Source organism: Cetorhinus maximus, chromosome 2 (assembly GCF_964194155.1).
Source record: "Cetorhinus maximus chromosome 2, sCetMax3.hap1.1, whole genome shotgun sequence".
Classification (NCBI taxonomy): Eukaryota; Metazoa; Chordata; class Chondrichthyes; order Lamniformes; family Cetorhinidae; genus Cetorhinus; species Cetorhinus maximus.
In genome coordinates this window covers 226,486,211-226,510,098 of record NC_135880.1, presented here as the reverse complement: position 1 = coordinate 226,510,098, position 23,888 = coordinate 226,486,211, and the positions used below count along the sequence as shown (strand labels likewise).

General features: G+C 40.3%; 1 protein-coding gene across 1 annotated transcript in view; it reads right to left on the bottom strand.

Moving 5' to 3' along the window:
* The window catches only part of cbl (Cbl proto-oncogene, E3 ubiquitin protein ligase), a 211,490-nt gene that overhangs the window by 45,786 nt on the left and 141,816 nt on the right, over window positions 1-23,888 (bottom strand). The window contains exons 5-9 of the mRNA XM_078533480.1: window positions 16,457-16,578; window positions 13,174-13,311; window positions 10,513-10,600; window positions 2,101-2,232; window positions 444-644 (exon numbers count right to left, since the gene is read on the bottom strand). Of these exons, the coding sequence (XP_078389606.1) occupies window positions 444-644; window positions 2,101-2,232; window positions 10,513-10,600; window positions 13,174-13,311; window positions 16,457-16,578 (681 nt within the window). The remainder of the gene's footprint in view (window positions 1-443; window positions 645-2,100; window positions 2,233-10,512; window positions 10,601-13,173; window positions 13,312-16,456; window positions 16,579-23,888) is intronic.

The window sequence follows — 23,888 nt, the reverse complement described above, 5'->3', positions numbered from 1 at the left end:
GAAACTTGTTTAAAGGGAGTTTTGGTTTATAATAAATTAATCATTGAGTTTTTTGAAAGAAACCTGGTCAGAGACTCTTTTCGGCTGGGTACTAGAAGTATAGGTAAACAACTGGCCATTTTGGTGAGAAAAATTAAACATATAAATTGATGGTACAGCCTATGGAGTAGTGGGGCTTGATAATTCGTGCATTCCCCCCATCCCAGTCATAACAAATGGCACAAGAAGTAAAAATGTCCTAACATTCTGTCAATCATTATTCTTTGAAATTTGATTTTGATTATTTTAATGGACAAAATATTTTATTGATGTAAGCTAGAAGCTGGACCAATACATCCCACCATTGCAGACACTACTACGCAAACAATGACAGCTCAGCAGTGAGCCTTGGCAAGTTTCATTCGCAGGGTTTTGAAAAAAGTACACATAAAGTCTGCAGTTACCTTGGTACTTGACAGCTTGTTCATCATAAACAATTCATCGGCACGGTCATCATCTTCATCCTCATAATTTGGGGATAACATCATCTCCATTCCTAAACGGGATTGGCCAGGTCCATCTTTGGGGTCGAAGGGGTCCACGACAATTGGCTCAGTGCCTTTTATTTCACAGCGACAAAATGGACAGCCTTGACCTTCAGATTCCTAGACAGAGCACATGGAATTTAGTCAGTTGAATCTCCTAAAACTTAGTCCCTTTGCAAAGGGTCTGGGGCAGTGTCAGAGTGCTTTACACCATGTCTACTGGGACTTTACGATCATTATTGTGAAAATAATTTTCAGTGCAGTGGAACTTGAACATACTTACATTTCAGTGTTGTCACCAGGTATTATACAAAAATGTCATAGTGCAAATCATACAAGCCAATTTTAATAAAAACAGAAAATGCTGGAAAAACTCAGCAGGTCTGACAGCATATGTGGAGAGAGAAACAGAGTTAACATTTAGAGTCCATATGACCCTTCTTCAGAAATAAATTTTAATGCTCTGCAATGCTTTTGGTTCATGACATTCTCCCATGAGTGACAGACTTGTAACCATGAGTGCTTCGCCTCGCGTGTATGTTCTCTCCACATATATCCCACGTTTAGAAGGGCTTCTCCAATTTGTATAGTGTGAAGTTACATTGAAATCCTAGTGACAACACTGAATGGAATTCTACAATTGGGGTTCTGGTAACAGTTCTTCACATGCCAAGTTCTTAATCTCAACCATTATGCATAGGTAAACATCCATTGTTAGCTTCACAGAACTACAAATAGTATCACAAACATTATCATTCCACAAATAGAAAATAAGTTAATTTATTTTATATTTGGAAGTTATTCCTGCAGCCCTCAAAGCATGAGGATTGAACTCCAGTCATTTTAATTGGACTGAATGTTCTAAATGTCATTCATTATCTCCAGCTCTGGGATTTAGTTAAATGTCTGCTAGACCAGAAGAAGAGTTCACTGTGGACAAAACAAAGTACTCTTGATATAGGCAACTAAATTATAATGGTGTAGATGATGTTGAAAATCTACAATTCTTATTGATCAATGTGAGCAAAAAAATTAACTGGCTATGATTCTATCGCTAGTTACTTCCTCCTCTTTTCATTAATAATGGACCAGTGGTATAAACCAAGTCAGTGAGCCACACACTGCAGCATGGCATCCATATCACCAATCATAATAAAATAATGAAATATCTTCACTTATTGGCTTAGTAATTACTGACTGTACTGACAGTTTAGCAGATTCTTTATAATGCAGTTCACAATTTTTTTTAAACTGACTAATTTCTTACATTACCTCACTATACTGACTGGAAAAATGCATTTAAGTGCTGTAAAGAATGCATCTTTTTAATTGAAATACTAGTTTTAATAATTCTTTATGAAGTGATTTTCTCATTATTTATCTGACAATAGCACCAAGTAAGCAGAGACAGATTATGGCTGAGGTTTACAGTACCTTTTCCATCTGTATTCAATATTATTGTGACCTGCCTACACATAGCAGGAATAGTGACAACAGAACAGCTTCAATGAGAAACTGCAGAAACGTATATATGAATTACTCATGCAACTGACCGTTCCAGCTTATTCTCTCGTACCTGCCAGGCTGTAAGACAGGAAGTACACATTAGGTGACCACAGGGTTCGATTTTTACATCCTTGTCATTTTCCGCACAGATCTTGCACAGCTGGAAGGTGGAGCCCATCTCACAATACAATTCATATTGTTCCTTGCAGAGGAGAAACCAAGAAATGAGGATTATGTCTTTATGTTGGTGAAATTCAATAATACAACAGTTCAGTTATTCACTTATCCTTTTTCTCCCCTCAAAATACTACCATTTGCTTTTGATGCAGTTCCACAATTGCCAACTACTCTTTGATATCTGGTGCTCAAGTTGCTATTCTTTGTGTATGAAAAGGAAGCATGGACACCAATTGGGGCTGTGGGGGGTGGGGGGGGCAGTGATAGAGGGGTTTGTTCCATGCCCAGTGACCAATTTCAAGAGTTCAATGAACAGAGTTTAGATAGGAGAACAGTAGCTCATTTTCCCCCTTCCTAAACTGAGGCAATGAAGCCAACAATCTTGGGGACCACAGAATCTGAATCTGAATAGTTCAGTTATATACTCTCTTTACCAACTAGCTTGATAGTTCAGTCTTGTCACCTATTTTCATCAATTACCTTTTCACAAGTATAGTGTGTTATGAATATTTGAATAAAAATGTTTAAATTCCCCGTTCATTGGGATAGAATGTTAAAGAGAAGCACTATAAAATTAGTACAAGGACAAATAGGGAGAGTGCAGATAGAACTGCATTTCATCTTTTGTTGAAAGAGTGGATACTCTTATTAGTGTCTCAGATTTGGATTCTGGACTCACTTCCAGAATAATAGGTTGGTTAGGATCATTTTCCCATCCAAACCACACTCATTGCAACCTCTACATAAACCAGAACCATAACCTGCATTTTAAGTATTGAATAATGGATATGTGGGAGTAATTGTAAATTATTACAATGCAGTAACATAATTGTGGGAGTCAACTAATTCATTGAAGCTCAAGTTAACCATCTAAAGAATAGGCAACAATTTGCATTCACCAATTTTAAATCATTTAAGTACGTTACAGCCATAGTTCAGAGAGGGAACTTACAATTACAATATTTCAGAGTGGATGCAAGTATTGGTGTTCCACAGAGTTCAGTTCTGGGGCCATTTCTTTTCGCGTATACATCAAAGATTTGGATATAGGCCTAGAGGGAGCGGTGTTGAAATTTGCAGATTATATAAAATAGGAGGTATATTTAATGATTTAGGAGACCAAAGAAAGTTTCAAAGTGATATTGGTAAGATCAGGGAATGGGCTAAAAAGTAGATAGAATTTGTCAGAAAGTGTGCATTTGATTTTTTTAAAAAACTATTTATACTTTGAATGGAAGTGGGCCAAGTGCTGTGAAAGGGCTATGGGGCTATAGGTCCACTAGTACAAAGATGCTCATGAAATTCTAGCTTTTACCACATCACATATAGAATATAAAAGCTGAAGCAATGGCGAATTTATATAAAACCTAAATGAAGACCTAAGTTGCAGTACTGTGCCTGGTGGTGGACCCCACACTATAAGAAGTATATTGAGGCTTTAGAGGCAGTGCGAAGCAGATTCACCATGACGCTGTCTGCTATGAGGAAATACAAAGCCTTCAGAGATTTGCTCTTTCTTATTAGAAAATGTAGATTATATGGTGGATATAACAGCAGAATCTAAAATTCAAAAGGATGGGGAACAAGGTAAATAGTATGGGGAGACAGTGGCGTAGTGATAATGTCACTGGACTCCAGAGGCCAAGGCTAATGCTCTGGGGACACGGGTTCCAACCCGCCACTGCAGCTGGTGGAATTTAAATTCAATTAATATAATCTGGAATTAAAAGATAATCTCAGTAATGGCGACCATGAAACTATCATAGATTGTTGTAAAAGCCAACCTTGGTTCACTAATGTCCTTAGGGAAGGAAATCTGCCATCCTTACCTGGTCTGGTCTACATGTGACTCCAGACCCACAGCAATGTGGTTGACTCTTAAATGCCCTCAGAAATGGCCTAGCAAGACATTCAGTTCAAGGGCAACTAGGGAAAATAAACAAGGGCAACAAACGCTGGTCTTGTCAGCGACGCCCACATCCCATGAAAGAATATATTAAAAAAAAGAAACAAAATGCCTCCAGTCATTGACAGCTAGAATGAGGGACCATAGATACAAGATTACAGACAGAAGAAATTTTATACAGATAATTGAAATTGTGGAATTCACATTAAGTGGCTGAGGTAGAGATTATGTCAACACTCAAGATTAGGTCAAATATGCGGATGAGATGTGGATGTAGAGGATAAATGTTGGCATGGATTGGTTGGGCCAAATTACTTCCTTCTGTACTGCAACGCCTATGCATTCCTATATAGTGCCCCTTGTTTAAAAAATTCTGAGCACCGTACAGGGGGAGGGTAGGAAGCTAAAGATGGAAGAGGGACAGTGAAGATACAGTCAGGGCAACAGATTCTTTAGGAACCTTTTGAGGACAAGAGACGGCAGGAAAGTGAAATGACTCAGGAACATTGTTCCAGAAATAAAGCTCATGATGCCAAAATGATCAACATCCAATTATTAGGCAATAATCTGACAAGTAGAAGCTGGGACATATGACTGCAGAAGATTTCTTGAATAAGATGGGATGAACTGAAGAATAAGGTTAAAGGTCCTGACCGTGATTTCCTGGAGCACAGGGAGCGACTGAAAATAATGAGTGCGTGTGACTTTATCCAGAGTGCAGAGTTTTGGATTGTCTGGAGTTATGAAGGATGAAGACCTGGTGTCTGCGTTGGCAGTAGGAAGTGGTAGAGTTGGGCACCATCCGCATAAAGTTAAAAGCCGACCCTGCGCTTGTGGATAGTATTGTTGAGCATGAGTACATAAATGATTAAAGCAAGAAAGCATGATGGTGTCAGGAGATATATTAGAGGAGACCATGTAGAGGCATGAGAGTAGAAACCATTTTCAAAAGTAGTAACTGTGCGGGAATATGGAGAAATAGAACCATACTCAGAACATTAAAGATTGCTGCCTTGTTTTATGACACTGTTATTGCAGGTTACAGAATAATTATTTGCTAGAAAAAAAGCAGACAAGTGTACATCAAGGGAGATGAAATCAGCACAAAGCAAATCATCATAATGGTAATGTTTCTGTTCAGTTTTATAAAATCAAGTTTAAAAAAAACTCAATACAAATTGATCATGTCCTCTCACCTTCCCCAGCATTTTAAGTGTTACAATAAAAAATACACACAGGGAAAATAAACTTCCTGGAAAAATGAAATGGCAACAGACTTGGGTACTCACATCCAGAAAGAGACCCAAGAAGAGGGAAAAAATCAACCTGACCTCATTCTCAACAATCTGCTTGTTGCAGATGCATCTGCCCATGACATTATAATAGGAATGACCACTGTCACTCCTTGAGGTGGGACATTGTCTCCACACTGAGGTCACCCTCCAGCATGCTGTGTGGCACTATCACCATGCTAAGTATAGTAGACTCAAAAGATCTAGCAGTTCAAAAACTGGGCATTCAAGAAATGCTGTGGATCATCATCAGAAGCAGAATTGCATTCAACCACAGTGGGCAAGCACATCCTCACTCTACCATTGACAGGGGGTCAATCCTGGTTCAATCAAGAGTATAGAAGAGCATGCCAGGAGCAGCACCATACACACTTAAAACCTGGTGAAGCTACAACACAGGACTAGATCACAGAACCACAGAATTTTAACGGCACAGAAGGAGACCATTCAGCCCATCGTGTCTGCACCGGCTCTCCAAATGAGCATCATGACCTAGTGCCATTGCCCTGCCTTTTCCCTGCACCCCTGCACACTGTTTCTATTCAAATAATCATCTAATGCCCTCTTGAATGCCTTGATTGAACCTGCCTCCACCACACTTCCAGGCAGTACATTCTAGATCCGACATGAAGCAGAAGCAGCATGCTATACAGAGCTAAGCGATCCCACAACCAACACATTTACTCAAAGGTCTGCAAAGCTGCCGCATCGAGTTGTGAACTATAGTGGACAATTAAACAAATAACCGAGGAAGCAGCTCCATGGACACACTCAGCCTTAGTAACAGGGATCCCAGAATATAAGTGCAAAATAGAGGCTGAAGCATTTGCAACCATAGTCACCCAAAAGTGCTGAATGGATGATCATCTCCGTGGTCACCTCCCGTCAAAGATGCCAAACTTCAGCCAATTCAACTCACTCCACGTGATATCAAGAAACAGCAAAGGCACTGGATACAGCAAGGATTATGGGCCCTGACTACAGAGGGATATAGACAGGTTATGTAAGTGGGCAAAAAACCTGGCAGATGGAATATAATGTGGGAAAATGTGAGGTCACTTTGGCAGGAAGAATAGAGGAGCTGAATATTATCTAAATGGAGAAAGACTGCAGAAGGCTGCAGCACAGAGGGATTTGGGAGTCCCTATGCATGAATCCCAAAAAGCTAACATACAAGTTCAACAGGTAATAGGGAACGCAAATGGAATGCTGGCCTTTATTTCAAAGGGAATGGAATATAAAAATGGGGAAGTCTTGTTAAAACTATACAAGGCACCAGTTAGACCACACCTAGAATACTGTGAACAATTTTGGTCCCCTTATCTAAGGAAAGATATACTGGCATTGGAGGCAGTCCAGAGAACGTTCACTAGGTTGATCTGGGGTGTGGAGGGATTTTCTTATGAGGAGAGGTAAAGTAGGTGGGCCTGTACGCGATGGACTTTAGATAAATGAGAGGCGACTTTATTGAAACATTAAAGATTCTTAGGGGGCTTGACAGGGTCAATGCTGAGAGGTTGTTTCCCCTTGTGGGAGAGTCTTGGACCAAAGGGGCATAATCTCAGAGTAAGGGGTCACCCATTTAAGACAGAGATGAGGAGGAATTTCTTCTCTCAGAGGGCAGTCAATCTGTCGAATTCTTTACCACAGAGGGTTGTAGAGACTGGGTTGTTAAGTATATTCAAGGCTGAGATAGACACATTTTTAATCAGTAAGGAAGTCAAGGGTTATAGGGAAAAGGCAGGAGAGCGGAGTTGAGAATTATCAGATCAGAACTGGACTAGCCATATAAATACTGTGGCTACAAGAGCAGGTCAGAGGCTAATAATCCTGAGCCGAGTAACTCACCTCCTGACTCCTCAAAGTCTGTCCACCATCTACAAGGCACAAGCCAGGAGTGTGATGGAACACTCCCCACTTGCCTGGATGAGTGCAGTTCCCACAACACTGAAGAAGCTGGACACCATCCAGGACAAAGCAGCCGGCTTGATTGGCACCACATCCACAAACATTCACTCCCTTCACCACCAATTCACAGTAGCAGCAGTGTATACCATCTACAAGATGCACTGCAGGAATTCACCAAGGCTCCTTAGACAGCACCTTCCAAACCCACGACGACCACCACCACCTAGAAGGACAAGGGCAGCAGATAGATGCACCTGGAGGTTCCCTCCAAGTAACTCACCATCCTGACTTGGAAATATAATGCCATTCCTTTACTGTCGCTGGGTCAAAATCCTGGAACTCCCTTCCTAACAGCACTGTGGGTGTACCTACACCACATGGACTGCAGCAGTTCAAGGCAGCAGCTCACCATCACCTTCTCAAGGGCAACCAGGGATGTGCAATAAATGCTGGCCTAGCCAGAGATGCCCACATACCCTGAATGAAAAAAAAAGCCATGATCTCACTGAATGGCGGAGCAGACACGATGGGCCGAATGGCCTACTTCTGGTCCTACGTCTTATGGCAAACATTGCAAGTGGGAAAATGTAGACAGCAGTGACTAACCTCCGCAGGGTGATTTCTCAAGTCTACTTAGATTCATTTTATGTTTATTGTCATTTTTTCATGAGGTGTGAGCATCACTGGCAAGGCCAGCATTTATTGCCTATCCCTAATTGCCATTGAAAAGGTGTTGGTGAGCCACCTTCTGGAACTTCAGCAGTCCATCTGGTGCGGGTACACCACAGCACTCTTAGGAAGGGAGTTCCAGGATTTTGATTCAGCAGCATGAAGGAATGGCAATATAGTTCCAAGTCAGGATGGTGTGTTGCTTGGAGGGGAACTTGCAGGTGGTGCGTTCCCACGCATCTGCTGCCCTTGTCCTTCTACGTGGTAGAGGTCAGGAATGTGATGTCAGAAGATCCTTGGCAAGTTGTTGGAGTGCTTCTTGTATATGGTGTACAGTGTTGCCACTGTGTGCTGGTGGTGGAGGGAGTGGATGTTGAAGGTGGTGATTGGGATGCCAATCAAGTGGGCTGCTTTGTCCTGTATGGTGCCAAATTTCTTGAGGAGCTTCACTCGTTCAGGCAAGCGGAGAGTATATCATCACACTCCTGACTTGTGCCTTGTAGGGGTGGACAGACTTTAGGCTGTCAGGGGGTGAGTTACTTGCAACAGAATTCCCAGCCTCCGACCTACTCTTGTAACCACATTGTTTATATGGCTGGTCCAGTTCAGTTTCTGATCAATGGTAATCCCCAGGATGTTGATAGTGGTTGAATATCTGAATGTCAAAGAGAGGTGTTTAGATTTTCTCTTGTTGGAGGTGGTCATTGCCTTGTCACTTGTGCGGTGAAAATGTTACTTGCCACTTATCAGCAGATGCCTGAATGTTGTCCAGATTTTGTTGCATGCGGGCATGTACCGCTTCAGTATCTGAAGAGCTGTGAATGGTACTGAACATTGTGCAATCAACAGCAAACATTCCAACTTCTGACCTTATGATGGAAGGGAAGGTCATTGATGCAGCAACAAAAGATGGTTTAGCCTAGTACCCTAAGGAACTCCTACAGCAATATCCTGGGGCTGAGATGATTGGCTTCAAATAATCATAACCATCTTCCTTTGTGCTAGGTATGACTCCAACCAGTGGAGAGATTTCTTCCTGATTCCCATTGAGTTCAATTTTGCTAGGGCTCCTTGATGCCACACAGTCAAATGCTGCCTTGATGCTAAGGGTAGTCACTCCCACCTCATCTCTGGAATTCAGTAAACTCTTTTGTCCATGTCTGGACCAAGGCTAGAATGAGTTCTGGAGCTGAATTGCTCTGGCGGAACTCAAACTGAGCACTGAGAAAGGTTGAGCAGGTTGGTCCTATACCTTTTCCCCATAACCCTCGATTTCCTTACTGATTAAAAATCTGTCTATCTCAGCTTTGAATATACTTAACAATCCAGCCTCTACAGCCCTCTGTGGTAAAGAATTTCACAGATTCACTACCCTCCGAGGGAAGAAATTCCTCCTCATTTCTGTCTTAAATGGGCGACCCCTTAATCTGAGATTATGCCCTCTGGTCCTAGACTCTCCCACAAGGGGAAACAACCTCTCAGCATCTACGCTGTCAAGCCCTTTAAGGATCTCATATTTGCAGGATTGAGTTGAAGTTGTAATACTTACTTTATCTACTATTTGGAAAAGAACATTTTAATTAAGTGCATAATTAATTACAAGTAGCTAGAGTCAACTAAAGAAATAACACTGTCATAAACCATGTACATTCAGTGCAGCCAGAATTTTAGTACTTGGGCTTCAACAAACTGTCGGTATCATGATTCTGATTTGGTTGGATCTCTAACCTTGGCACAAATAATCTTCTATTTCAAATGCATTTTCTATCCTCTTTTTCTCTCCATCTCCTCTTAACCACTGTTCCTGATCCTCAAAGATTCCAGGTAAAGATGGTAAAGCCTGAAGTTTGCACTTGGAAATCATTCCACAAAAGAAATTGAATTAATATTTAGTATTTATCAAGTTGAAAGGGTTGAATGAGCCTACTGTCCTTGTCACATTCCAGCTCATCTAACAACAAAAGCAAATAAAACTAAGTCTTTCAGTTTTTCAACAATACGACAGCAGTCAAAAAAGAAACAAGAATAATTTTAGAAGCAAATGGGCTTGAAACAGTAAATGAGCACAAGATAGTTAATATTATAAATTATTATATTTCCAAGCATGAACAAGGGAAAACACAAGCAACGTGCTCTCTCAAGCAGATAATCTAAGCAGTTATCAGTCAGTCAATCTGGCAAATAGAAATGTAGTCACATGCTCAGGGTGCTAAAATATGCTTTGTGCAATGAAATGGTAGCTAACTAGAAAAAGGAAACATGGGTGGCCAAGAATATCCTGGTAAAGCAGAGTAGAGGACATCTGGAAATAAATATCACCCTAGCTAAAACAGGTGAAAATGGACGAGATTTGTGGTGACTATGCACCTGGTGCACTGCAGAGCCATCGGGCAACATTACAAAAGCTTTTCAACTCAACAAGCTTACAGATGAAATAAAAATAAAAATGATGTGACAAGAATCAATGTTATTTTGTAGAAAGTAGCACTGAGTTCCCCAGAGAGCAGGAGCAGATAGGTCAGAACTCTACCTGTGTCACTTTAATATGGTCGTGTGGTGTTGGCTCACACAAACCAGTCAGATCTGGATTCTGACTGCGTCCATCAGGAAACAGGTAACTAGGAAAGAGTAAAACCAAGGAGGTCAAATATTTTCCCCGAATACCACACTCACAATATAAATTTCACATGACAACAACATTTGTGTTAGTCACTTTGAATCTTGGAGAATCTTTGCGCAACTTATTCATTCTTGTTACATCCTTCCTTTAGTGGGGAACATCAAATTAGAAGATTGGATGAGCAGAATTGGTGTTGAAATTTCATTTTAACTTTATGTCTTAAATGGTTATTTTAGCCACCTAAAACTATTATGGAGGACAGGATTACAAATCAGATCAAGTTTTACTCGCATTATACAAAGCGGAGGTAAGGCTTTTTTAGAACCATGGTCACCCTATTTCAAATAGGATATTGCTGCATCAGAAAAGGTTCAGAGAAGAGTGAGGAGGATGGTTCTAAGCTTCAGAAAAATAATTTATTAATTTTATTCTTTCATGGGATGTGGGCGTCGCTGGCTAGGCCAACATTTGTTACCCATTTCTAATTCCTAATTCCTACCCATCCCTTGAAACGAGCAGCTTGCTCAGCTATGAGTCTGGAGTCATGTGTAAGCCAGGCCATGTAAGGATGACAGATTTCCTTCCCTAAAGGACATTAATGAACAACACTCGATGATAGTTTCATGATCACCGTTACTGAGCTTTATATTACAGATTGATTAAAATGGTGGGAGTTGAACCCATGCCCCAGGGTATTAGCCTGGGCCTCTGGGTTACTAGTTCAGTGACATTACCACTACAGCACCGCAGCACAAGGAACAATTTGCTTTCTGTTGAGAAGAAATGACTGAAGGGTGACACTATAGGTAAGGTAGAAGTAACAATTACAAAATTCACACGTCTTTAGCGAGATTAAAAGTTAGAAAAAGCACTACTCCTCTCCAAGGAATAGTTGAAATGTGGCACAGGGAATGGAATTAATCTGGGGTCAGCTGCATTCTTAAAAGCAAACTGGATTAACAATAATGGAGAAGTGAGATTGAGAGATGGTTCCCTCAAGAGTTGATCGGAGAAGGAAATTAATTTTCCTTAAAATAGGGGCTCAGCAGATGGTGTGGAAGGAAAGTCAGTGAGAGAATAAACATATCAACTTGGGATGGAGGAAGGCTGATGGATCAAATAGTCTTTTATTACTATTGGTTTTCTCACATATACACAGGAACAGGATCAGACTTGTCGCCGCCCCCAGTTCAAATGCCTACTGACATTCACCGACAGACTTACATGTGAATGATGGCCTCTCAGACATAATAGTGATCTTTCAAGCTTCAAAATTAGGCTTAAATTCATTATTGGCAGAAATGGTCATGAGTTCAAATAATGGGAGCAGCATGACAGGGAATGACATCACATGGAAGTGTAAGTGGAACAGCAGAAGGAAGACACTCCAATCCAGCAACAACACTGAATTATGAATGGCCTCTGTGTTTTAATCATTTGAAAAGTAATTGCAACAACAGATTGCTAGATTTTGGGCTTGTTTTTTCAAAGGCCATATAATTTACTGAGATTTCGGATCGGGAAACAATTGAATCTCACGGCCATACTTCATAACATCTTTCAAAGTGGGACCTGCGATCCCAATGAGGTCCATTATAGGATCCCCAGTATCTCCAAGTTCAGATTTCTGTCCATTTGGGGTCAGGCATACCCTCCTCCAAAAAGGGGTATATCAAGAATTCTCTTGTATTTTTGTATTTGTTAACTTATTAGTAGATTACCACTATTATATACCGAAACATTTTTTATAACAATAGCTTAGTTTTCCATTGAGTAGCTCGTTGCCTTTCGAAGGGAGAGAAGAGGAGGAATAGAGCCCCGGATTATATCAGTGTTTAAAGGGGATTCTCCACATAGCAATGTCTTAAAACCACTATTTGAGAACTGAAGAAACTGCACAACATCCCAGCTTGCGGGTAATTGATGATTCAACTATGCGGATCAAAGAAAGAAATCAGTCAGTGTTGGGCTGAACTGACTATTCAAAGAATAGAAGTAGGGTGTGTTTCTCCTTTTCACTTCAGGAATCTAGACATTATGTGCTAACAATTGTTCACTTATCATACTAGCTCAACATTACAGTTTTCATTGTGGCCACAAATTAATCCAGGAATTCTACTCTTGCAGGAGGAAATGTAGGCTAAGAATATCCAAATCTTGGAATGTAAAATCGAAAACTATCAGTGTTCATCATTGGCGCTTCCAACCGTCTAATCTTTCAACTTCTATGGATCTTTGAAGAAATTACTAAGCACAAACCACAAAATAGATAATGCATCATCTTTCAAACTCTTACTAATAATAGTCGCAATATTAAAATCTCATCATTTAATGACACCTATTCAGTTAAAATCGGCCATTATATTGCTCTTCTCAACATTATCAAAATGAGTATTAGTTGATCACAAAAGCCATAATTCATACATAAATTGAGATATTTGAAGGATTCAACATTTTAACAATTTTAAACAATCAGCTTTAAACACAATCTAAACTGAAGCTAACATTTTGTTTAAATTAGAAAATTATTTTACGTAACATCACAGTACTAAGAAAAGTTTGTGAACCTACAATCCTTCACGGAATCCATCGATGAGAGCCTGGAAGAGGGGCTTGTTGTGAGGGATTGTTTGGAGAATGTTACCATCTGCAGTGACATAGCCAATTGCCCACTGGCCAAGCCTGGTGCAGCTCAGCCGGAATATGTAGCTGAAAAAAAAACGCAGAGAGGAAGTTACATAAGATGAATCCTAGCACAGCTACCTAAACAGGTGGTTTGGAAGTACAATTTTAAAAAATTCATTCATGGAATGCAAGCATCAATGGAATGGCCAGCATTTGTTGCCCATCCCTAAATGCCCTCGAGAAGATGTTGGTGAGTCACCTTCTTGAACCTCTACAGTCCATGTGGTACAGGTACATCTCAGTGCTGTTAAGAAGGGAGTTCCAGGTTTTTGACTCAGCGACAGTGAAGGAAAGGCAATATAGTTCCAAGTCAGGATGGCATATGCTTTGGAGGGGAACTTGCAGTTGGTGGTGTTTCGATGGATCTGCTGCTCTTGTCCTTCTATCTGGTAGAAGTCATGGCAGCACATCTTGTTGATGGTACATCTGCAATATGGTGTATCATGTAACAACAGTCTTTTGTCCATTTTTATGGCAGTGAAGTGCTTTAGAGTAAGGAGAGTGTCAGGCTCACCTAGGGAATCTATTGATCAATATGGACCATTGCAGTGCGCTGACTGGCCCTAAAGTGTGAAGCATACCAAAAACAACTCTCATATCAATTTCGGGACAGCAGGTGCTGCAATCCTGCCCTGTGGGGACTTTAGCCTCATTAACACATTCTATCAACATCTTGAAACATCTTTTGATCAAATGATACATGGTGAAAACAAACATTTTAACTCAGCAAAATGTGTGAAGCATTTACCACAATACCAAGTCCACACATTTCCATTGCAAATCAGGTCACTGCAATAAAGTGACAGAAGTACATTAACACTTGCATCATCCCAAGACCAGAGCAGCATTACCTGGTACTTCTGTTGGTGAGCGAAACAAAATCAACACTAAATCTATGATTTTCAATTAATTTAATATTGCTATTATTTCATTCACCGAACAAAAGTTGGGTTGTTCTGGGATGTGCTGACTTTACTTCAATAATTCGCTTCACAATGAAAATTTGTAGCAAACAAGACCAAGTCACATTGTCCCATTTACTAAGCAAAAAAATCAGCTTTGTAGTTAGTGCACAATTCTGACTGTGCAAAGGCCTTTCGGAAGTTTGGTTTATATGGATCAAAAAATGCTAACTTTCCGCAGTGTGGTTAGTTTAATCGTTGAAGATTTTCTACTTCTGCACACTCCCAACCCTTTTTGTGCCATCTTTCTGACCCCCGTAACAACCTACAGGGCTTTTCCATTAGAAGTTGACTAATCCACTTACTACATAAGAAGCATTGGTTGCAGAGGAACAACAATGTACTCCTGTTTATATTGATTTACACAGGACATGAACATGACCGGCAAGGCCGAATTTACAGCCCAACCCTAAATGCCGTCAAAGTGGTGGAGCCACCTTATTGAACTGCGACAGTCTGTATGATGAAAATGCTGTTACATAGGGACTTCCAGGAATTTGACCCAGCGATGGAAGAAGGAACAACAATATACTTCCAAATCAGGATTAACATGTGACTTGGAGGGGAGCTTGGAGGTGATGGTTTTCCCAAGTGCCTGTCCTTTGTCCTTCAGGCAGCAGAGGTTGCAGATTTGCATAGAAACCATGGTGAGTTGCTACAGTATATCTTGTAAATGGTACATGCTGTGTTGGTGATGGAGGGAGGCCAATCAGTTTAAACAAAATGGTGGGAAAACTTTTAGAAACAAAAAGCCAGGACAAAATTAACAGTCACTTGATGGGCTGTGGAATTAATTAAAGAAAGCAAGCATGGATTTGTTCAAAGCAAATCATGTTTAACCAACTTGATTTGAACTTTTTGATGAGCTAACAGAGAAGGCTGATGATGGTAATGTGCTTGATCTAGTGTTATATGGACTTTCAAAGGGTATTTCATAAAGTGCCACATAATAGACTTGCCAGCAAAGTTGAAGCCACTGGAAATAAAAGAGAAAGTAGCAACATGGATCTGAAGTTGGCTGAATGACAGGAAACAGAGTAGCGTGAATGGGTATTTTTCAGAATGCAGGACAATATACAGTGGGTTTCCCTGGGATCAGTACCAGGGTCACTGTTTTTCTTGAAATATATTAACGATCTAGATTTGGAAATACATGGCATAATTACAAAATTTGCAGATGGCACAAAACTGGGAAGTATTGTGAACTGTGAGGAGGATAGTGTTAGACTTCAAGAGGAAATAGGCAGACTGGTGGAATGGGTGGTCATGTCACAGGCAAAATTTATTGCAGAGAATTGCGAAGTGACACATTTTGATAGGGAGAGCGAGGAGAGGTAAAATAAAGGATACGGTTCTAAATGGCACGCCAAAACAGAAATACCTTTGGATATTTGTGCAGACCACTGAAGGTAGATGGGCATGTTGAGAAGGTGATCGATAAAACTAACAGGATGCTGGGCTTTATAAATAGAAGCATCTGGTACAAAAACAAGCAAGTTATGAACCCTTCTGTAACACAAGTTTTGCCTCAACTGGACACCAAATGTTTTTGAAAAATGTGAAGGCTTCAGAAAGAGTACAGAAAATATTTACAAGAATGGTTCCAGGATTGAGGGGGTTCAGTTACACAGATGAATTGGAGAAGCTGGTGTTGCTCTTTTTTAACGAGAAAAGGTTGAGAGAAGATTTAATGGAAGTGTTCAAAATGATGAGGGATCTGGACAGAGTAAATAGAGAAAATGTTTCCATTGGCTGAAGGGTCGAGAAACAAAGGACACCAATTTAAAGTGATTGGCAAAAGAATCAACAGCGACATGAGGAAAAACATCTTTTGCAGATTGGTAAGGATCTGGAATGCACTTAGCATGTGATAGAGGGAGATTCAATTGTGGCTTTCAACCATGATGAATTGAATGTTCTTCTTCTGGCTTTTCTGATTGCTTTCAACTAACAATATCCAAGATGAAAAATCCACCACACTACACTTGCCACACACAAACAGATTTAAAAGGAATATTTTTCACTTCTCCCCATTTAAAAGACTTCTAATTTGGTTACAGGAAGCATAAATTACCCAAAGAAAAACTGGGAGTTGTTAATGAAATCATGATATCCTGCCTCAATCATACTGTGAAAGTCGGTCTTCCACTCATTCTCTCTTTCTATTCTACCCACCCCGCAAAATGATAAGTTGTTGATTTCCTTACCTCCCAGGTTTGTGGATGAATTTCTGGAGTCTTGCTTTTACCTCATCATAGGTTAAGAAGGCCATGTATCCTGGGTGAGTAACAGCTAATGAATTCCAGTTCCTGAGCAGTGATGACCATGGCTATGGAACAGGAACACATGGTGAGATAAGTATAGCTTTTTTTTTACAACTGACAGCTAACTGTCTTCTACATAACCACCAACCACAAAATATGACCCACATTATGGTCAATGGCACAATTGACAAAACCAATCACAGTGGAAAAAGAATCACACATAGGGATCCAATCCAACAACCATCTAATTCTGCAGCATATCATCAACCTAATTAGATACTTCATGAAGATAAATACTTTGCAAGAATAAAAAGAAAATTGCAGGAGAGGGGTATAACCAGAGAAGTACTTACTTTTTAAGACACAACTGACATTATAAAAGCCAACTTTTCTAATGTTTTCTATGATCTTTAGGAACAAATTCACTTACTCATCAAGTCAATCCACTCATTTGATTTGAGTCTTGATGACAGTCTTAATTTTGTATCCTCCATTTCCCATGCATTCTGCTCTTATTTAAAGATTGCCAAATTTATGCCAAGATGTGAGAATTATTCTCCTATGGACTTTCACTGACTGAGAAACCAAGTTATCAACATGTGGCTTTATTAACTATTTATTAATGTTACATTATACACACAATTTATAGGTTGGAAAAGAGAGAAAAAATTCTGATACGCCCGCTTCTAACTGTAAAAAAAATCTGCGCATAAAAGCAATAATGGGGGGCTGGATTCAAACTTATGTCCTAGTGGTCAAAGTTGATGTTCCAACAAGTCTCACACTGCCTAACCCCTTCCATGCTTCTGTTTGACAGTCTGTGAATAACATTGTTTTATTTCAAAATTGGAGCATTGTTATACTGCATCAGTAGTTTTGCATCAGACTTTAAACAGCTCCCACTTGTTCATTGCAAAAGCCAGTGTGTTGTAAAGTGTTGACAGCTGAAGGTTTTTGAAAGTTATGATGTTACAAGCTGCACAAGTTCTTCCTTTTTCTGTTGAAATATCTAAATAGGAAGTGCATGATTAATACTGCACAGCCTCACCCAACTAAGTTCTTGGAGGTCAGGGTGGAACTAGTTTTGCTAAGAAATTAAGTGTATTTTTGGGGTCACTGGTCAAGCTGTAAACCATACATTCCCATATTTACTATACCATGTGCTAAAATTAGTCAACATTCCCTTTTCCTGTTATTAACCCTTTCTTTCTTTCTTTGAATTTTGACACTAGAAATGCACCAGTAAATTCAACAGATAGGAACACTGATAAAAAAATCTAATCATGTCTGGAACTGTTGTCGAAATTACTAATTTTGGATGAGTATACGACAATGTTAGCACTCCACCCGGACTGGTTCGGTTCAGTTTCACTTTATGATCGCATTGACTGATATTCTAGCTCTTTTCTCCCCATTCAAGACAGCATGTTGCCACTGAGTGCTGCATCAGGTGCAAGTGCTATAGATAAGGAAGGCGCAGTTCAATTCCCCCAAATCACTCAGCTCCGTGCAAGTGGCACTGAAGGAAAAACAACAAGCCAAGGTGCGAACATTACCAACAAGATGGGAGAAGAGGGGTATTTGAGCAAAGAGGGAAAAAAAGACGAATGGACTGGAAATTTCAGTCTGAGCAGTAGTGGGTGCCTTCAGTTGGATGCTCAACTGTTGCATTGCAGCGGGGGGAGGGGCAGTGCCAACCCACAGCAACAATGGCACAGGACCAAGAGGAAGGAAGAAATCAAAAATGAATTACTTTATTTAAAATGTTTAAATATTATATTAAATTATGAAAATATATTAAAATTTTACAGGTGCTACTTGCACATGACAGAATGATCAAGTATTGCGAGGAAGACTGGAATGAGACTGCAATTCTAAAACCAGCAAACTATAAATGGGACAGGGACAAAGTCACATTATTTCAATTGTTTCATTACTGGGTAATTTTCAATATTAATAAACCCTTTAATGGAATATAATGCATCAATTATACAACCCATGGCTAGTGTCACAAGTGCTGGCAAAAAGAAATATGGACCCAGACAGAATAAAATCACTATGAACTCCATAGTTTGTTTTACAAAATGCATATTGTCTATTGCCAAAGCCCAATTAAATTACAGCCCATGACTCACTCATATCCACTGTATAGCCTGCCCTTACAATTTGAAGCTATTTTTTGCTTTTAAAAAACTTTAACCAACTAATTTAAATAAGAAGGACAGGCCTTTTCTGCAAAAATTCCATCTTGTGTGATGAGTGACCCAAGGCAGCAGAAGGTATCAGCCTGTTCAAGCTGAACTTCATTAACCAGAATCTTGCAGGTCTTTCCACCCACCCCCATCACCTTTGTCTTGTCAACATATATCAGGAGACTGTATTACTGGTTAACCTGGTCAAGCCGATCCACCAACACTTGTATCTCCTCCACAGAATTAGTGAGCTAAATAAAGTCATCGGCATATCAAAGATTCAAAACTTGTCACCAACCAATTGATATCCCACAATGTGAAACTCGCCATCCATCAATCGGTATCCTGCCTTTGTATCCGTCAAGTGTCTCTCTCTCTCATAATCATTTATGCTAGGATGTTGAATAAATAAGGTGAGAGGGTGGTGAACCTGTGGAATTCTCTACCACAGAAGTCTATGGAGGCCAAGTTACTGAATATATTTAATAAGGAAATAGATGGGTTTCTAGACACTAAAGGCATCAAGGGGTATGGGGAGAGAGCAGGAGTATAGCGTCGAGATAGAAGATCAGCCATGATCATATTGAATGGTGGAGCAGGCTCGAAGGGCTGAATGACGTACTCCTGCTCCTATTTTCTATGTTTCTACCCCTCACACTTTTCTTCCTTTCCTATCTTTCCTCAACACTTCATATCCAGGATATTTAACACCCAGTCCTGCCCTTCAAGCCAGGTCCCTATTAAAGCCACAACATTGTATTCCACATAGCAATCTTCGCCTGTAACTCACCAATCTTATTCACACCATTCTGTGCATTCACATACATACACAGTAACCCTGATTTAGACTTCACTACTTTTTTTCTCTTACTCTGGCCCCACCTAATAACTTACTATTCCTTATTCTAGTGCTATCTATCTCTCCCAATATTCTGTACACCTTGGTATTCCTCTCATTATTTCCTGGTTCCCACATCCCTGCCAAGTTAGTTTAAACCCTTACCAATAGCACGAGCAAAATGCCCCACAAGGAACTCAGTCCCGGCTCTATTTCGGTACAACCCAGCCTATACTGGTCCCATGTTCTCCAGAGCCGGTTGGAGAGTGGGATTCTCAGGGGACTCCTGCACAATCTGACTGTCTGGTGGTCACCCATTCCCTCTCTCCCTGCGCACTCTTAAGCTGCAGGGCGACATCATCTATAAATGTGCTATTCACAAAGCTCTCAAACCTCACCCATGCACCAGTGGCCTTAGCTGCAGTTCAATTTCGAAACTTGGAGCTCAAGCTGCTTCAACTGATGACATTTCCTGCATAACTGGCTATCCAGGACACAGGAAGCGTCCTGTAGTTCCCACATAGCACAGGATGTGCACTCTAGAGGTTGGAGCAGCTGCCATTTTTCTGTTAGTTAATAACCTTGCTACTTCTAATAAACCTTAGTACTGCGAACAAACCTTGATCAATACTACTAAACCTTACTATATTGATAAATCCTACTAACACTTAATATACCTTACTAGTGGTTCTAAACCTTACTTTAAAAAAAGATAAAACTCACCAGTTTATTCCCTAGCTTAGATAAAATAAATGGTAAATACTCAGCAGCCAATCGCTTACCTGCTTCCCTTTTATGTCTCATCTCGATTTTTCTTTGAATGCCAGCTCTGGCTAGGTCCTGGTGGCAGCAGGGCAGCTAGCTGATAACATCCCCACTCCTGGTCTCATTCTTTCCTATTGCTCACTGACTGAACCCTCACCTTCTCTGGGCTGTTTATACCCCTGCTCCTGGTCTCTCTCTTTCCCGCTGCTCGCTGAGTGAACTCTCGCCTTCTCTGGGCTGTTTATATCCCCGCTCCTCGTCTCGGTCTCTCCCGCTGCTCGCTGACTCTGGATGGCCACAATGCACCAGAAGTTCCAGAGTGCTTATTGTAGTCGCTGCACTATCAGCTGATTTGAATTAAAGCAGGCTCAACTAGGCTAGATATTTAAAGCAGCAATTATTTATGTTTAAAGTATTTTTAAAATTTATCTTACAAATGATTGCAACTGGATAGAAATTAGATTTTCCAAACCTCAATGCTGAGGCTGTTCTAAGCAGTAATAACAAAGACTTGAGTGAACTAGATGCTGCCAACGCTGTGTAGCTCAACTCTGATCGCCCCTATTACCAGATATATTTTATGCCAACAATGAACCCAAACTCCATATTATAACTTGATTTTCAAAACATCAGTGTTTTCCACAAACTCAGTTAGCTTTTATATTCTTGAGCTGCACCTCCTCTGTTGAGAAATTGAAACATTTACTATATTTAGAATGCTGTGCCAGTTCTAAACTGAACCAAACCGAACTAAAAAAAATGCCCTTATAAATATAAACTTCTCATTCCCCTCGTGGCTCAGCAACTTTACTTAGTGAGTTACTAAGCTGCACAGGTATTCAAGGTCTCAAGTTCAACTCTTGGTCTGTGATAAGTTCATACAGCCCAGCCAAGTGGAAGAGTCACTGGAAATTACAAACAGCAACAGGTCAGTACAGCCTAAATGTTGGTGTTCATCTTCCATATGAGCTGTAATCCTAATCCCAGTTATGGTTGTTTCATTATCTCAGAAATTGTGAATGCAATTAATCACTGTGTAATTGTCAGCAAACAAGCTCTCTCCTGACACTGAGAAGAAAGCAGCTGAAGTTTGCTGGGCAAATTGCCTTTCATTAAGAAACTCCTGCAGTAATATCTTGGAGCTATGACGACTGGTTTCAACAATCACAATCATCTTCCTTTGCGTCACATATGCCTTCAACCACTGTATGGTTATCCCTTTGACCCCACTGACCTCAGTTTTGTTAAGTCTCCTTGGTGCTATACTTCGCAAAATACTGCCATGAGGTTAAGGGCAGCTTTTTTCACCTTTCATCTGGCATTCAGCTCTTGCAGCCATGTCTGGACCAAGGCTGTGACAAAATCTGGAGTCAAGTGGTTCTTACAGAACCCGAAATGCGTGTTGGTAAGCAAGCTATTTGGTGAGTAGGTCCTGCTTGATGGCACAATTGAGAACACCGTTCATCACTACATTAATTTTTGGAGGAGGTGGATAGGACTATAATTGACTGGGTTAAATTAATCCTGTTTTTTACAAATAAGGGAAAAGTGGGCAATCTTCCACATTGCTGGCCAGATGTCATGACATAGCTGTACCACAACAATGACAGCTACGAGAGCATTTGCTCTAGTCCACAGAGTTTCAGCACCATAGCCACGCTGTTGTCAGCTACAACACAGGGATCTACCCAACAATGTGGAAAATTGACCAGGAATTTCCTGTCCACAAAAAGCAGGACAAATCCAATTTGGCCAATTACAGCCCACCAGTTTACACTCAAGCATCAGCAACGTGATGGAAGGTGCTGTTGATAGCACTATCAAGAGGAACTTACTCAACATCAACCTACTTACCGATGATCAATTTGGGTTCCACCAGGGCCACTCAGTTCCGGACCTTATCACAGCTTTAGTCCAAACACGGACAAAAGGACTGAATTCCAAAGGTATTGTTGCTTGGCCAGGAGCCAATGTAGGTTGGCGAGCCTCATGAGGGGTGATAGGAAATGGGACTTGCTGATATTTAAGACACAGGCAGCAAAGATTTGCATGGCCTCAAGTTTATGGAGAGTAGAAGTGTGTTGGAACAGGTGCTTCTAGCAGAGTGTGGGATATGCCAGGCCAAGAGGTTATAGATTGTGTGGTATACAATTCTGTTGCTGCTGTCAATGGATCTCATAGACATGCAATTTTGGGCTCTTAGGTCTGCCTATATTCTGCTCCAAGTAGCATGATGGTCAGTGCCACATCACATGATAGCATATGCCTTCACTGTGAAAATAGGACAAGATCTTCTTCACTCTTTCCTTTGTCCTGTAAATGTACCAGCTTTTAAAAACTTGGTTTACCTCACCTACTCTTTTCAGTCTCAGTCCTCCATCAAGGTTTATAAATTTAAATGAGTTGATAGGAATGGATCAGAAGAGTGATTTTGATTGGCTTGTTTAAGAAAATTACAGCTGCTTTTTCTTGTTTATTCTCACCCTAATGTATTATAAATCTGGTCTGTCCTGTGTATATATGTTCCCTTGGGTTGTACAGCACTCACTACATGGATAAATTTCCTCACTGCAATCGTTATGTCAATTTCAACTCCAACCCTCCAGATATATAAACAAGGTTTGAACTTCCCCCGCACCTTTTAATAAAGCTCTTTGATACACTACCATTGTGCCATGTTAGCCAGCGCAACAAATTAAATTATTGTTTTACCAGTGCATGTTTTGTGATACTCAACACAAATCAACTTCTTGCACAACGAGAGTCATGAGAGTCTCTAATAAGGGATGGTTGCTTTTATCAGTTCAGAGATTATATTCCAAAATGGAGTTTCTAAGCAACAGGGTCTTTAGATGCCAAAATACGGTCCAAAAGTAAACAAGATAATTTTATAGAAAAATTCCTGCATAAATCATTTTTTACAGAACCATTTAAAGGTTTCAAATATATACATTTTCTAAATTCAGGTGTTAACAATAGAACAGATCAAATAGGATCAGGGTCCAGCACTTTGTACATTGACTCAAAAGAAAGCTCCTAAGTCACTTCAGTAATGTACTGGTTTAATGCTTCCACCACTAGATGGTGTCACTGTATTCATGAAAATTTGCTAGTGGCTGAACTACAAGGAAATAATGATGATTTACAATATTTTTACTGACAATGAGATAAGGTACTTCTAATGCTTAAAGGTCATTGGTCCTGCATCTTCATAGACCTTTGCTCTTCCAAAACTCACAATATGGAATTCCAAGTACCAAACAATCAACAGTCTCGCCTTGCAGTGCCAGGATACTGAAATCAGCTATAATAAAAAACAGAAAATGCTGGGAATCAGCAGGTCAGGCAGCATCAGTGGAAAGAGATACGGGGTTAACATTTCTGGTTTGTGATCTTTCATCAAAGTTCTGGTGAAAGGCCACAGGCCTGAAACATTAACTCAGTTTCTCTCTCCACAGAGAAGGTCCCAGACCTGAAATGCTAGCTCTGTTTCTCTCGCCACAGATGCTGCCGGACCTGAGTATTTCCAGCATTTTCTGTTTTTATGTCAGATTTCCAGCATCTGCAATATTCTGCTTTT